A 16,468-nucleotide genomic window follows, 5' to 3' on the forward strand; every position below is an offset into this window, starting at 1 on the left:
AAACATGTTTTGATAAACTTTGTAAATGCTTTGTGTTATGTTTCCAACACATCTATTTAATTAAAACAAATAAAATGTTGTTTTGTGCATTTTTAATTGAATTTGAAATTCCATCCAAATAGGGCTTGACACAAAGCACAAGTAAAAAAAAAAGTTAATCACCATCTAGTGAATAAGAAATTAATCATTTGCCATTTTCTAAAATAATAAAAATATCAAAATGAAGAATTGTAATATTGTACATTAAACTATATAATTCTTTAATAAGTGTATAGATCTATAGAGTACCTGGATAGGAGAAAGAAGCCCTAAATTTAGAATAAAGGCTACATTTGGTAGGGATATTAAAATGTGATTATTTTTGCAAACATGTAACCACTGAAATGTTCAGCAGTTACACGTTTGCACATGAGGGGAGGTGGGCAGGTGGGAGCTGGCTTTTAAGCCTCTGTGGGAGGCAGCAGCATGGGTGGAAGGGGGGAGGTAGCTCCATGGAAGCCGGCTCCCCATGCATACATGATTCCGCCTCCCTTCCTTCCCCCCCTCTGATTCAGAGGCAGCAATGCGAGGGTGGGGGGGAGCAGCAGCTCCAGCAGGGCTGGTACGCATGGGAAGCCAGCTTGAAAGCCAGCTCCCCTTGCGCACCCACTCCCACCTCCCTCCTCCTAGCTGCCTCTGATACAGAGGTAGCAGGGGGAGGGGGTTGCATGTAACTGTGATGGTTAACCAGTGAGCCTAAAATGCTCATCTAGGATACATGGATACATTTTCACATCCCTAATATTTAGTTGCAAAACAACATGCTTTAATAGTTATCTATCAATGAGAATCAACTTTTCTTCAAGAAAATAACTAAGTACACATTTAAAACAATTAAAATCAATGATTTAAATCAAGGTTTCCTTTTGCTGATTGAAATTAATCCTTCTTGTCACAGAGGAGCCCTGACAAAACACTCTCCATCAACCCACCTTGCCTAATTTTGGAGAAGTTTGGATCTAAATTCAAACTTTACAGTTTAGGCCCATCTTTGCAAAGAATTATACAAATTAACTGGCATAAATGGGTGTAACCACACTGACGCCAGTGGTGATTTTGGCCATGTATCTTTAAACAGGAAGCATGGAGGCGAAGCCACAAGAGCTAGCCTGCAGCAATGCCGCATTGAGCTTTTGGACACGGCGTGAAAGAGCATAATATATTAGCTGTGGAAACTTTTCCTTTATTCCCATGGTCACTAAGATTATAGCGCTACCTTAAATAAGCTCTTGCTGTGACTTTTATCTTGGCCTTTGCAAGCAAGCTGCTAGTTGACGTGATGAGAGCTGATAAGAGTGTTCCTCTTTCAAGCTCATTGATTGGTTCTGTGGAATTTTTTTAAGTCAATCATTCAGAGATGCAGCTGGCATAATCTGATTATTCCTTCCTGAGCTTGTACACCACAGACAAGATGGGGGGAAGGGAGCAAAAAGCAGGCTAGATGGAGCAAACAACCTTTCACAGCCAGTACAGCTTTGCTGCCTTTCCCGGTGGGAGCTGGGAAATAGCCGTGGTTGTAACAGGCGTGGACTCCTGCTCTTGATGACCTTGAGGGAAGCTACATGAAAACCTGGATATTAATTGCCCTACCCCTTGGAGTTGGAGAAAAGTTCAATGCCCCACATTGTGGGGCTACTTCAGCACCAGCTTATATATTAAACCATTGCATCAAAAGCAACCCATGTTCTGGGAAGAAATTTAACCTAAGAAGAGAAGACATCTGTGCCTTTGAGTACACTGAGGAATTCCTGCATGACCCATCACTCTTTGCGCAGAGACTTTAATGCCATGGCCTGAGGAGCAGGTCTGTCTGGTTTTTGCTGAGCTGGAAGAAGCTGGAGCAGGGGTGCAGTCATCAGTATTTGTCCACAAACATCTCAGCAATCTTCCTTGCTTCTCTCTTAAATTCTTTGGGAGGCAACATGGTGAGAGAGCTTCCATGAGGCTCCTTGCAGTCTGAGCTCAAGCCAAGTCAAGCTGATTTTGGAAGATAAGCTGACTGTGAGTTCGCTGGAAGGGAGGAGGTGGAGAGGAAGAGGAAACCAAAGGACTGTGGTGTCATTGCTGAAGGTGGGGAGAAGTGCCTTGAGACTGTGCAGCAAACACCTCGGAGCGTGATCTTTGTGATTTCCTGGCTTTTTTTTCCTTTCATTTGCCTGTCGAATATGGGTTAAGGCATTTGACCATGGTGGTTACCCAGCTACAACTGGAGCTATGCTTCCATGGGAAAAAACTGAGAGGTTTCACCTGCAAGCTGACGAAGTCGGCTAATGGATTTCTCCCAGAGACGTCCTTCTCCATTGTCTCCCAGATCTTCCTGCCATTCCTCTTGGCTGGTTTGGGCATGGTGGCCGCTGGCCTGTTGATGGATATTGTTCAAGTATGTATGTGTGATCGAGCAGCTTAGTAGCAAGAGTCTGGTTTATTTTGGTGACCTTGTGTATGCATTTGTAATTTGTGTGTCTAGTAATGACTCCTGTTGGGTCCTGCCCGGGCTAAAGAGCATCCTCTTTTTGTCAATACAGGCAGTCCCCGGGTTACGTACAAGATAGGGACTGTAGGTTTGTTCTTAAGTTGAATCTGTATGTAAGTCGGAACTGGCGTCCAGATTCAGACACTGCTGAAACTGACCGCCAGTTCTGACTTACATACAGAATCAACTTAAGAACCCCAGGCGTCCCCAAGTCAGCTGCTGCTGAAACTGATCAGCAGCTGATTCCAGGAAGCCCGGGGCAGAGCAACTCTGCCTGGGGCTTCCTGTAGTCAGCGCTGGTCAGTTTCAGCAGAAGCTGACTTGGGGACGCCTGGGGCAGAGCAGCTGGGGTGCTGCTGGGTTGCTCCAGTAGCGCCGCTCCTCGGTGCTACTGGACCAACCCAGCAGCACCCCATCTGCTCTGCCCCAGGCGTCCTGATTCAGCCGCTGCTGAAACTGACTAGCAGCGGCTGAATCAGGACCTGGGGCAGAGCAGCTGGGGTGCTGCCGGGTTGGTCCAGTAGTGCCCAGAGCGGCGCTGCAGGACCAATCGGCAGCGCCCCAGCTGCTCTGCCCCAGCGTCCAAAACAAAAGCCTGGTCTGCTGGGGGGGGGGGAGCACACTAGCTGCGCCCCCCCCCCCAGCAGACCAGGGACATGGGGAGCAGAGCCGCAGTGGCAGCGGGGTGCCGCGCCTCTGAGGCTTTGCTCTAGCAAAGCCTCAGAGGCGAGGGACCCCCCCGCGGCTGCGGCTTCAGTCCGGGTGCCTGTGGTCTGCTGGGGACCCAGACTGAAGCGGCAGCAGCGGCGGTTCCCCGCGCCTCTCAGGCTTTGCTCTGGCAAAGCCTCAGAAGCGCGGGAACCTGCCCGGTGCCCCTGGTCTGCTGGAGACGGTCTCCAGCAGACCAGGGGCACCGGAGCAGCTTACGAACGGGGCTTTCTCGCCCCGACTTCCGGGGCGAGAAAGCCCCGTTCGTAAGTGCGGATCCGACGTAAGTCGGATCCGCGTAAGACGGGGACTGCCTGTATATTAGAAGGTTTGTGACTAAGGCTGGGTGTTTAGCTTTGTATTTAGGGATGGGATGCTGGACAGACAGTACCTTAGATACAGTAGAAGAGTTCCTCCTATTCTGTCTAGCCACCCATTTTGGGGCAACGTGTATGAGAGTTCATCAGGCTATAGTATGGGTATCAAACAGATGCTACAGCATATTCATCTATTGTATGATACTTATTCTGTCCCCCAGAGATCACCAATGAGAAAGTTCCAAGTGAGAGCTGTGGGTAACTGGTGTTCATGTTTTGAAGAAAGTTTATCATTTCAGTTCTTTGAAAATAACCTCTAGTATCCTTGATTAGTCTTTAATCTTGAAGTCACTCAGCTACTCTGGTGATAGGCACAGAATGAGAAAATAAGACTGAAATCTAAACATTTCTGAGACACATTCTGATCCCATTTACTTAGGTATAAATTCAGAATAACTCCCCTCGATTTCAACAGAGTTGTGCTGGATTTTCACTGCTTTGTCTGAAATCAAAATCTAGCTTTCCTTTGTGCTGGCGGCACTACTAGAAACTCAAAATTTTGATCTTTTTTGAGTATCTTATGTAGGTAGATTTACAAATCAGAATGTGGACACAGCTGCTGCTGCTTTCAAATGGCTCCCCGCTGTTACGGAAAGTGCTCAGAGCAACCTGGAGTTTATAGTATTCTCTGGCACTTGTACCCCAGCGTCAGCTAAGTATAGGCAATGCTCTGTTTTTAGGGGGGAGAGGGGAAGTCTTGCTCTGTCACTCAAGCAAGGAAAACAATGATGCGAAGAATGCTTTGGGTTCAAGGGAATATGATGTGAGGAGCAACTGGGAAAGAATGGCTAATTGCAACAGCGTATCCTGTGCTGTGCTGTGCCCTGCCAGTCGACCTGCTTTGGCTCTGCTCCAAGGCACTGACCTACCTTTCAGTCTTGCAGGAGCTTCCCTTCTTTACCATCACCCCCTGTGCTACAGAATATGACTTAGCACAAGGGTCGGCAACCGTTCAGAAGTGGCGTGCCAAGATTTAACGTATTCACTTCTATTGACGACCTGCGTGCCATTGATACTTTTTAAAGTCAGTAATAGGCCTACTTCCATTTTGGCAGCTATCTCATAGAACAGGAAAGGACCTTGAAAGGTCATCAAGTCCAGTCCCCTGCCCTCACAGCAGGACCACATACCATCCCTGAGGTTCTTTTCTCTCTCTGTATAGCAAAAACGTTTTTCCTGTGGAATGACCGTGACATCATCACATCACTCTGTGTACCACAGTCCCTCCCTCAGTTGCCTCCTCCCTTCCTCCCTCCCTCCCCCCCCAGTACTCCATGGGGCTGGAGCCACATGACCTTCCACCTCAGGGGGGCTAAAGCTGTGACACCTCCTCACTTGCAGGGGGTGGGGCTAGAGCCTCACAGCCTCTCTCCTCCGTGGTGCTGGGGTGGGGGGTGGGGGGGAATGGGCAGGAGCCAAGCGGCTTCTCCCCTCTCTGGTGTTCTGGAGGCACCAGAGCTGTGCAGCCTCCCCCCTTCCTGGTGCTCGGGGTGGGGGGAGCCCCTCAGCCTCCTCCCTGCCCAGTGCTCTGGGGCAGGGGAGGAACCATGTGCTCTCCCTTTCCCCTATGCTCTGGGGGGAGGGCTGGGAGCTGCACAGCCTCCCCCTCCCTTCTCCCCTGTGCTCCTGGGAGGCAGGAGCCATGCAGCCTCCCCCTTCCCCAGTGCTCTGGGGAGGCAGGAGGGGGGTTGGCAAGCGTAGGGAGCAGGAAGTGCAGCCTCTTAGTTATGTATAAAACCAGCAAGCCTGGGGGAGGTGAAGTGGAAGGTGGTAAAGTTATGCCTGTTTTTGTACATTAAAAAGATCAAGTCTGGTCTCTCTTCCAGAAAAAAAACAAACAAACAGGACTCATTGGCAGGATCAGTTGTGTATTGGAAGCTTTCTTACCTGTTAAAGAGGCAGAGGGGTGTTTGAATCTTTAACAGAGATTTTTTTTTTCCTCAAAGGTTTTTCAGGTGTTTGAGTTAGGTATTAAAATCAAATAAAAATTGACGACACTCAGGTTGTCTGACTAGTATGCCTTCCACTCTCACATTTGCTCTTCACATCCACTAGCTTATTTATCCAGGTCACCATTGCAAGAGAATAAGAATTGATGTTTTACCCATCACTTGCTCACGTATTAAATTAGGTCTATCTTTGGCAGCAGTGGGCAATAACCAGCCAGTAGACAGGGCGTTAGCCATTGCAGGCTGCCAGCACTTTATTTACTGCACCTCCGCAGGTACGGCTGCTTGCAGCTCCCATTTGCCGTGGATTACCATTCCTGGCCAATGGGAGCTGTGGGAAGCAGCATCCCAGTCTGCGCTGCATCCTGCAGATCCCATTGGCCAGGAACAGCGATCAGTGGTGAATGGGAGCTGCAAGCGCCTGTACCTGTGGAGGCACAGGTAAATAAAGTGCCAGCGGCCTACCAGGGACTAACCTAGTGAACCACATTCAGCCCGTGGGCTGGTTATTGTCCATAGCTCCCAAAGATAGGCTCTGTTCTTTGGCCTGATTTTTCAAAGGTTCTGAGCACCAGCAGCTCTCTCTGTCTTCAGCTGGATTAATGTCCATTGAAATGCTGGGCCACCGATCTCAGGACAGTGGTGCCATTGGAAGTTGCATCCGCTTATTCCGAGGCTGAATTTGATCCTTGTATTCCGGGCTGGCTCCACTGAACAACAATGCAAAGTCAATGCACGTGGAAGAGAGCTTGGAAGGGACTTCGATAGTTTACCTCCCAGTTTATCCCATAATCAGATTTCCCACAGCAATTGACATGGGTTCTCGCTACAGCACATGGATCAGTTTCAAAATAGCTCTGCAGACTTCAGAACATTCTGATAAGCTTGTCTAGTCTGTCATTTCACTCTGATAGGACCTCTCTTGGCTACAGGAATGGGATGTGTGTGGAATGGGAGTGCTTCTTCTAGAACCATACAGAGAAGAGACAGAATCACCAGGCAGGAGAAAGGAGCTGGCTAGTGGCACCCCCAACTCCAGGACTACTCCAGCCCCGAGCTTCCTGCACACCCCCAGCACCCTTTCAGAAGGGCAAGGAGGGGCTGAACCTTCAGCCTCCCCCATTTGTATGGGGAACATTACTGGCTGTTTCCCTTGATCAGGGAGTGAGGGGAAAGTGCAGTTTGCTGCATTCCTCTTTCTATCTAGGGAGTGCAGGGGGCAGACGAACCTGGACCTGCCCCACCCAGGGGACATGCGCCTCTCCCCCAGCTGTGCCCACTGGAGTTGCAGTGCCATGGAAAGATGCATCTCATCTGGCCCCAACCTGCTGCAGTGAGAGGGCTGAGGTAGTCCTTTCTCCCCAATGCAGCCTGCCCACTGAATCTCTCCGCCCCACCCCAGAACAATGATTTAAACGAAGCATGGACATTTTCATTTTATTTTCCAAAAAACAAAAATTCATAGAGTTAAGGTAAATCTTGCCAGGTAAATCTTCTAGTATTTAGAGACAATATTTCTGCATCAGTCATTGAAGCTACTTGAGCTTTCAGCTCCTAAAGAACGTTACGATTTGAAGTTTCCACTTTATGTAACTTAATTCCAAGGCAGCCATCGAAACATCCAACATAGGAATTGCCATACTGCATTAGACACACGGTCCATCCATGTCAGCATCCGGTCTTCAATAGTGCACAGCATCACAATGTCTCCGAGGAAGTTCCCAGAAACCCAAAGTGGGAAGATTCTTCCAAGAAGGTTGCCTCCTAATAGAAATTGTTTTAAGCCTTAAAACACAAGTATTTTTTATATCTTGTTCAAAAATTTCTTTTTGTCTTGACTGTTGAGACACACTGGATAATATCAATTAATAATAATTCACGTTATTGGATAATAGTTACTAATAATCTCATATTTATATAGTGCCTCTCTGCCCAAGAGATCATAGAACACTTTGTACACTTGAAAATTTCTTCACCCATCACCAGATTACAGCTGCCTCTGGAGTGGAACACATCAGCTGTTTGAATTGTATGCCATATGGCTTAGGACAGAAGGGTGGGGGGAACACACACCCACTCAAAATGGACTAAGCAGAATGGCATTAGATGAGGTTGACATTCATTTTGTTGCTTTCCTTTTTAGCACTGGGATGTGTTTCGAACAATTACAGAAGTTTTTATCCTGGTTCCTGCACTGGTTGGCTTGAAGGGTAACCTTGAAATGACCCTAGCATCCAGACTGTCTACTGCTGTAAGTGTAAAGGGGGCGTGTGGAGGAGTGAACAGGAAGGAATCCTTTTAGCAATAGGACCTACTTTTATGTGTACATAGAATCCTAGGGCTGGAAGAAACCTCAGGATGTCATTGAGTCCAGCACCCTGCCCAAAGCAGGACCAACCCCAACTAAATCATCCCAGCCAGGGCTTTGTCAAGAGGGGATTTAAAAACCTCTAGGGATAGAGATTCCACTATGTGTGTGACCAAGAGAGACAAAGACCCCGTCCTCTTCGCTGTGTAGGTGTACGTCTAGACTAGAGGTTTTTTTCAACAGAGGCTTTGTCAACCGATACTGTCGACAATGCCTCTGTCGAAAAAGAGCATCTAGACTACAACCAGTACTGTTGACAAAGGAAGGTGCTTTTTGAACAGAGAGTCTAGACGCGCTCTTTTGAAAAGCACAGTTTGCGTGCAATAGCGCCTTTCTTCAACAGAGTACAGTTGAAAAAAGGCGTTATTCGTAGAATGAGGTTTACCACCGTCGATAAAACTGCCGCTTTCTGTTGACGTACTGTCGACAGAACGTGGCGGTAGTGTAGATGCAGGTATAGTTTTGTCAACAAAACCCTGTAGTCTAGACACGCCCTATATAGAGCAGAGACCACATCCCTTTCCCTGCTAAGCTGATACCTCCCCTTCCCTGAAACACCTTGTATTAAATAAGATTTGTGCCTGACTCTGTAACTGCTCAGTTCTTAAAGGATAATTCATCCATGAGTGTCCAGCTGCCGGTGTCAGAGAGTGTTGCAAAACTTGAGAGAGGCTAAAGAGTACATAGGCTGTATGCACAGTGGCTACCGATGATGGACTATGAACTGCACTTCTGAGCTGCCCCTCACTGTGTCCTCTGACCATTCTTGGCAGTGAGCTGTCCAAGCAGACTAGTCTTTCCAAGGCGTCTTGACACCTTCAGTAGCTTCTGCAACTCATGGCATGATCTAGCCCTACTGGCAGTGGCGTGACCTGTCCTTTGGGAGTCCTTTTGTTGGTTTGGGGAATGCCCATAATACAAATCTGCCCCTTGGACATAGGGATTTTACATTTCAATTAATCAACTAATTGAGTAATTGATAGAATTTTCATCGACTACTCTATTAGTCGATAAGGAGGGCACTCACTGTCCCACTGTGCCTCTTCCTTTGAAATGTACAAGAGCCACCCACGGCTCTCCCTTTTAAGATATGGCTCTTGTCCATTTCAAAGGGAGAGGCACAGATGGGTTTTCCCTGCCTCAGGGTTTTCCCTAAGTAGCCTGAAAATGGAAGAGATTATTTAGTGCATATAGCCTGTTCCTTCACGAGTCTTATTCTGAAAGGTCTTTTTCCCTTGTGGGGAGAAGGCTGTTTTTTTTGTTTGTTTGTTTGTTTGGGGGGGGGAGGGGGTTTGTTATAGTGTAATTTCTCTTCTGTTTGCACAGCACAATCCCCTCAGTGGTTTTCATCAACATTACCACTCATGAGGGTACCAAAGATCTATGGGTGCTGTCAAAGGCCAGAGCCAGCCTCCCTTACCTGTAAGAAGTGACTAAACGGTGTTTTTTCTGTCCCATGGCAGCCCTGAGCTCCTGACACTGTAGATCAGCATTTTAAAGGCAGGTGCCTGAGCTGTGCACTGTGGAATTTGCACATTTGTGCATACAGTCTGCACTGGGATGTTGGCATTCGGTGGGCACTCACATATGGGATCTGCTCATGCAGACATGGTACATAATAGCTCAAGTACCTGCCTTAGAAAGTCTGGCCCAGCATGTCTGCTGATATCCTACCTGCCTTCAAGAGAAAAGCTCTGAATTCTGATGCCTGTCAGAGGCTAGGGCAAGGGAATTCTTATTACTGAGAAGGGGGGGAGGTTAAGAGGACTGGGGACACTGGCTAGCATCTGTAGTCATGCTGGCTTTACCTTGCCCCCTCTGAGGGTCCAAGTGAAACCCTCTTGCTATGTTCGGGTGTTGCCAGTGCCAGAGGGACAGCAGCCCTTTCACTTTCTCTCTTGATTTCCAGGCAAACACTGGACAGATGGATGATACCCAGGAACAGTGGAAAATGGCTACCTGCAATTTGGCCTTGATTCAGGTAAACTACCCCAAAAGGAGCTGGAAAAGGCTCCTTTCTTTTGTTAAACTGTGCCCTTTTAGGCTGTTCCCTCTTGGGAAGTCATACTGGGCTAGACTGTGGAGCACACATCTCCTGCCGGCTGTGTCAGATAATTTATTATTAGTGGCATGGAATCTTTCCCTATGTAAACCCTATTGACTCCGGCAATTCTGCATTAAAATCCTGTGATTAACCTTGAGGTTGCATGTAGTGGTATAATGGGTGTGCTTCCATGCTAATAGCATTTGTACTACACAATGCCTTCGCACACCCTTCCACGTCTTTTCTCTCAGCTATCGGCAGCACTTCTGCGGATAGGGATTCTACATTTTGTTGAGCCAGGAATAGGGCTGTCAAGCGATTTAAAAAATAAATTATGATTAATTGTGCTGTTAAACAATAATAAGACTCCAGCTGATCCTGGGCTCCACGTTGCACTGCCCCCTTTGAAACGCTGCCATGACGCTTCAAAATGACAATGCCGCAGGAGCCTAGGATCAGCTGGAGTCCCCAGCTGGAGTCCCTCAGTGCGCAGCGCTGCCCCTTTTGAAACGCTGCAGTGGTGTTTCAAAGGGGCAGCATGAGCGGAGCCTGGGATCAACTGTGTAGCACTGCCCCTTTGAAACACTGCAGCAGAGTTTAAAAGGGGCAGCGCCTCGGGAGCCCAGGATCAGCTAGAGTCCCCAACTGACCCGTGGCTCCATGCAGTGCTGCCCCTTTGAAATCCCACCGCGGCATTTCAAAGGAGCTCCATGCAGCGCTGCCCCTTTGAAATGTCGCAGTGGTGTTTCAAAGGAGCAGTGCAAGAGAAGCACAGGATCAGCTGTGCGGTGCTGTCAGTGCCACGGGAGCCCGTGATCAACTGGAGTCCCTAGCTGACCCCGGGCTCCACTTGCGTTGCCCCTTTGAAACACGCATGATGACAAAATGGGTGCCTATCCAGAACTTCACTGCAACAGCAGGGATATAACTTGGAGCCTCCTGCTTCAAAATGATCTCCATGTCTTGTTAGTGCCATGTTAGCAGTGAGATCACACTCTCCTGCTTGGGGTCACTGACCCCAGATGGAACACTGCCTACCTGCTGATTTTTGCCCAACAGGTACAGGCCACTGTAGTGGGGCTGCTGGCTGCAATAGCTGCTGTCATCCTGGGAGCATTCTCCAAGGGGCATGTGGAGCTGAATCAGGCTGCAGTGCTGTGTGCGAGCAGCGTGATGACAGCATTCATAGCTGCGCTCTCCCTAGGTAAGTCTCGTTAACCTGGTAATTTGGACCCTTTCCATGCACACCTGCCCTCCATGACCTGTTTGCTCCTTTCCCATCTGGAGACTGTTCTGTAGCTGATGTGAAACTATTTTGGGGTTGTGGTGGAACTGCCAGTGGGCAGGGAGCCACGTCCCAAAAATATTACTGGATTATTAAAATCACTGCCACAGATTAGCATCTAGAAAGGCAGAAGACTCGATGCACCATTGAGAAAGAGAGAGCTTCCCTCTCTCCCCTAATTGGCGGTGAGGTGTGCTGGTGTGGTGGGGCCAGTTTGTCCTGATGTTGTCCATGCTGTATCTGTTTTGTGGAGAGAACATTTCAATTTCCAGGGCAAGTCCAAAAATCTCCATTATCATCATCCTATGCCTGGCACTGGCCTCTAGGTGTTGCCATCCATCAGTCCAGCAGAAGGAAGTTGGTCATGGGGCTTCTCTGTGACTTTGGGGTCCTTTTTGGGGTCCTGATCCATGCACACATCTGGACAGAATTCTTATGGGTGTTGTCTGCTCTCTTCTTGAATGCCTTCTTGGAGCTGCAGGTGTGTTGTCTGGGCTCTTCTGCTCCATGTCCCTTTTAATCCCTGTTGTTCTTGTGTCCTGAAGCCCAGTCCTCTGTGATCTGTTTTTGTCCTCTGTGATCTGTTGATTTCTGAGTTTTGTGATTTCTCCTGCACCCGACGGCTGGACCATTAATTGGCTCTGCTCTTTCACCGCATCTCTCTCTCTCGCACTTCTCTCTCAGAGCATGCCCAGCTAGGGAAATGTGTATGCTTGTGACAAGGGAGGGGAAATGGCTGTCAGAGCTGTCCCTTTCCTCAAGCAAAGTCCAGGGTAGGTCAGTATGATCGAGTGCTTAAAGCAAGGGGCTGGAAGTCTGCACCCTTGAGTTCTATTCCTGGTTATGTCTTTGACTGACTTTTTGAACTTGGACAAAATCACTTCTCATCTCTAGCTGTCTGCCCCATCTGTGAAATGAAGATAAACAGAGCAGCATTCTTGGCAGGCCAGTCCATGGTGATGTCATTGTAAGGAGTGTCTGGTGAAAGGGAAGAGTAGGAATTCACACATCTGCCACAAGAGGGTGGCGTAACATCTTTATTAGTGAATGAGTGGGCAGCAATTTGTTTTTACGGTTGCCAATCCTCCAGGATTGCCCTGGAGTCTCCAGAAGTTAAAGATTAATCTTTAATTCAAGATTATGTCATGTAACAAAACCTACAAGAATACATCCAAACAAAATTGGCAACCTTGTGTGTTTCAGCTGCCCTGCACACATGGAGTTTTCTAAGAAAAAGAGGACAAGTCAGAACATAGGGATGTACCCAGGCCAGAGTCCAAGAACAATGGAGATACATGTACTGAGAAGTACTAGACTAGTTCTCAGAAGTCTCTTAAAAACCTCACTGCTTTTATTAACCTTTGTTCCTCCAAGGATCTGACTGGATATAAAAAGGAAGGACTTCGACAGACCTTCCATTGACAGTGTTTTTCCTAGCTAGAGTGACAAGTCACTGTTGTGTGGGTGTGTGTAACAAAGGAAGCAGGTTGTGTTTGTGTGTCGAAGGGGAGACAAGTGATTTGCTCTGTGGGGAAGATGTGTTTGCGTGTTTTGGGGGAGCATTTTGTACACGTGTTAGAGGTGAGGTGACGTATGTGTGTGAGCTTTGGTCTAGGGGGCTGGAGGTGTGGTGTTCGGAAGAGTGCAGTATGTTCCAGGCATGCATGGAGACTCAGCGCTTGGAAGTCTTTGCGAGCAAACAAGGGTGTTATCCTTTCCTGCCTCCTCAGCGCCACGCCATCAGTGGTCAGCATAGTGCCGTGGGGCAGTGGCAGAGGACAGGATGCGCTGGGAGGCTCCAAGGTAATTTGACGTGGGTTTTGGAGACTGCTGCCCTTAGCAGTCAGAATACAGAGGAGTCATCCTGATAAATGTATCTAGTGGTTGACTTGCCCACAGATAGACGTTTTTTCTGATCTCTGCCAAGGTCTCATTTTCTCAAGTGAAGTGAACTGAACTGTTATTGCTGCTGTGAGTCTCCAAAGCATTTTGCTGCACTCTCTGCTGGTTTGGACTGTTGTCACAGGGTGTTCTCCCATTCTCAGAATCTGATTCTCACCTGTTCTTTGGCATTTAGTCTTGGCCTTTCCAGCTTATATTAAAAAGTCAAAATTACTCCCTCACCACGTAGCCTAAGACTGTGACTCAGGTCCTGAACTGCAGCTGAATTTTGCTTGGCAAACTTCGGGATGGGGGTGTGTATGTGGCTAGGAAACACTCTGATATCTCCTTGATCCTGAAGTGTCCTTCTTCCAGGCCAGGCCCCCTTGTAAATTAAAACAGCTCAGAGAGCTGCGGTCTCCAAGCAGCTGTTCTGGGAGCCAGGGATCACTAGGGGAAAGGAATACCCAGCCAAGATCCTTATGCTGGGGGTGTGGAGATGCTTGTAACCTATAATAGCAGCCCATGCCATGTGGGGATTCAGAATCAAAAGAAGAAGTCTGAATAATACTGAATTCCATTCTGAAAAATGCCTTTGTGCTGTGGAATCTAGATGTGATGCCAGAGATGCATATTTATGAGCGTGCTTTGCTCTCGGTCCTACTTCAATCCAGTAGAGACTAGCCTGATGAAAGGAAGCATGTACATTTGGGCCATGCAGTGGTGTCTGCACTGAGCTGTGGTGTTTGCTTTGCTGTGTTTATCCCCATGGGTCTGTTCTGATTATGTCTTCTGTGGAAGAGCCTTGCTCGTCAGTGAGAACAATGGGGTCTTTTGCTGGGTGTGACCGAACTGTGCTTGGGGCAGCATCTAAATACTGGCAAAGGCAACTTTACGCCACCTTGGGCCATTCTGGAACCAGGCCAATGTTGGCAGAGTGCGGAGCCCCCACAAAATACAGCATTGTCCTCTGTGTCTGAACCCCTGGTCTGCTTCTTCCCTAGGTCTGGTGATGATCGGCGTAATCATCTGTGCACGGAAGGTGGGGATCAACCCAGACAATGTCGCCACTCCCATAGCAGCGAGCCTTGGAGATTTGATAACCCTTTCTCTGCTAGCAGGAATCAGCAGCACCCTCTTTAAATACATAGGTAAGGTACATACCAGAGGACCTGCAGCTCTGCTCTCGGGGAAGTCTCTGGACAGGAAGAGCTGTTCAGTGTTTGAAAGGAAACGTGCCGATTCCTGGGAATATTAAATCTAAACTGGACCCAGCGTTACAACAGTGGATGGACTTATAGGGCCATGGAGGTGGAAGATAGATATGGAAAAAAATGTGTAGGTTAAGTCCCATGCCTGACCAGTTTATTATAAGGTTTTTAGGACCATTCAGTGGACTGGAGATAATGTTGTCTAGTGGTTAGAGCAGAAGATGGGGCTTCAGGACTCCTAGGTTCTATTTCTGCATCTGTCACAAACTCACTGCAACAGTGGCTGAGTCACTTATGTGCTCTTTGCCTTTGCACTCCCATGTGTAAAATGGGAATAATAATGCTCCCCACTTGACTAGACTTGTGAGACTTAGATGGTGTCCTCTGATCTTCTGGGAGTACAAAGCTTTATCATCATCTTAGAATTGGCGAGAGAATATATTCTCCTAGAGTGATCCTCTTTAAGCCAGTGCTGTGATTGCTGTGCTAACTATGCCCTGAGGGTATCGCTACACAACATCCAGACATCTGTTTTCTTTGCTGCGTAGACATAATCCACAAGGTGACAGATTGGTTAAAACCTTGGCACTTGAACTGCTTTATGGGCCTGGTTAATTCACAGTACATGTTTGGAGCAGGAGAGCAGAGCAGTGTGATTTGTGCTTTAATTGATGTTCAGTAATCGCTAAGCCAAGCAGAGGCGTAGCGAGGGTGTTATGCGCCTGGGGGCAAAGGAAAAATTTGCACCCTTCCCTCCCCCCGCCGCAATGTGGCACGGCCCAAACCTGGTGCACAGCCGAGGGGAACTTGTACCACATCTTCCCATGAGCAGAATGAGTTTTGTGTTGTGCACCAGTACTGAGTTCATGGGGCTTGTTTGGATGTGCCACTGTGGCACCCAAGTTATTAATAAATATTTTATAAACCTCTACCTTTCCCCTCTGCTGCCATGTCTCCTCCCCTTGCTCCATCAGCTCCCCTGGTGCCTGCTGCCCCCCAACTCCTCACCCTCCTCTGCTGTCCTGACTCCTGCCCTTCTCATTGCCCTCAGCCCTCCTGCGACCTGCCCCCATCCACCAGCCCTTCTCTCCCCCCTGTGCCCACTCCTCCAGGAGACCCTCTCTGATCATGTGAGCTACCCCTCCTCATCCCCTCTCCTAACACCTCCCACTACACACCTGCCCTGCCTCTCTCCTCTGGTGCTGATCCCTCCCCTGCAGGTGTCTGCCCTTCTGCTTCACCCCCAGAATCCCCTGGCACCTGCACCTTCCCTTACCCCTGAACCCTCCTGGTTCCTCCCTCACTGCCCTTGCCCCCTTTTTCCCTGATGCCCACCCCCTCACCACTCTCTGCCCCTGTGCCCTCACACATGACTTGCTCCATCCCCACCTTTCTCATGCCCACCCCTTCTTTCATGCCTTCTCCCAGCACCTCCCCTCCTGCCTCTAGACTCCAATGCCCTTACCCTCTCCTCTCCCAGCCCCACCCTGTCCCCCCTCCCACTGACACCTCCCCTCCTGCCCTTTTCCTTATTGTCTCCACTTGGCCCCCTGGCATTTGTTTCTCCTCCAGGCTGTCCCTTGGTGCTTTCCTCTCCCACCCCCTCCCCCTCCGCAAAAGCCCCTTCGTCTCCCACCCCTTCCCGTCCCCCTCCGCACAAGCCTCTTCCTCTCCCAGTTTTAAAGTCCTGGGCCATGACGTCACGCCCGGACGTCTCCCTGGTCACCTGGAAACACCGCGCATGGCGGCAGCAGCAGCAGCAGCACGCACTGGCAAGGGGAAGCTGACTGAATGCTGCGCACGGCCGGGACGGCCCGGGGCCGGGGGGATGCGTGGGGGGGCCAGCAGGTGGGGGCTGGGGCCCGCTCCAGGCAGGGTTGGGGGAGAGACCCAGCTCCACATATTGCTGGAGCAGGGCCCCCGGCTCTGAATATTGCTGGAGCATGGGCACCACGAGCCCATGGAACTCGCCGCTCATGAACGTCAGGTGAGCCGGCGCAGCGTGCGCTTGCTCTCATCCTGGCCTGGTGCCTCCCTAGCATGGCGCCCAGGGGCAATTGTCCTCCCCCGCTCCCCCTTCGCTATGCCTCTGAAGCCAGGTACCATAGTCCTGACCTTGAAAGAGAAAAGATC

At 49.1% G+C, this 16,468-nt stretch overlaps 1 protein-coding gene across 3 annotated transcripts in view; it reads left to right on the forward strand.

Moving 5' to 3' along the window:
- SLC41A3 (solute carrier family 41 member 3) overlaps positions 1–16,468 on the forward strand; it is a 42,052-nt gene that overhangs the window by 12,467 nt on the left and 13,117 nt on the right. For 2 of the 3 annotated variants that reach the window (XM_006131256.4, XM_006131255.4), the window contains exons 3-6: positions 7,690–7,797; positions 9,824–9,895; positions 11,018–11,162; positions 14,129–14,275. In XM_006131256.4, the coding sequence (XP_006131318.2) occupies positions 7,690–7,797; positions 9,824–9,895; positions 11,018–11,162; positions 14,129–14,275 (472 nt within the window). Of the gene's footprint in view, positions 1–1,257; positions 2,420–7,689; positions 7,798–9,823; positions 9,896–11,017; positions 11,163–14,128; positions 14,276–16,468 lie in introns of those variants that run through there. The other variant, XM_006131257.4, reaches the window with a different exon arrangement.

This window comes from Pelodiscus sinensis, chromosome 11 (assembly GCF_049634645.1).
Source record: "Pelodiscus sinensis isolate JC-2024 chromosome 11, ASM4963464v1, whole genome shotgun sequence".
Taxonomy (NCBI): domain Eukaryota; kingdom Metazoa; phylum Chordata; order Testudines; family Trionychidae; genus Pelodiscus; species Pelodiscus sinensis.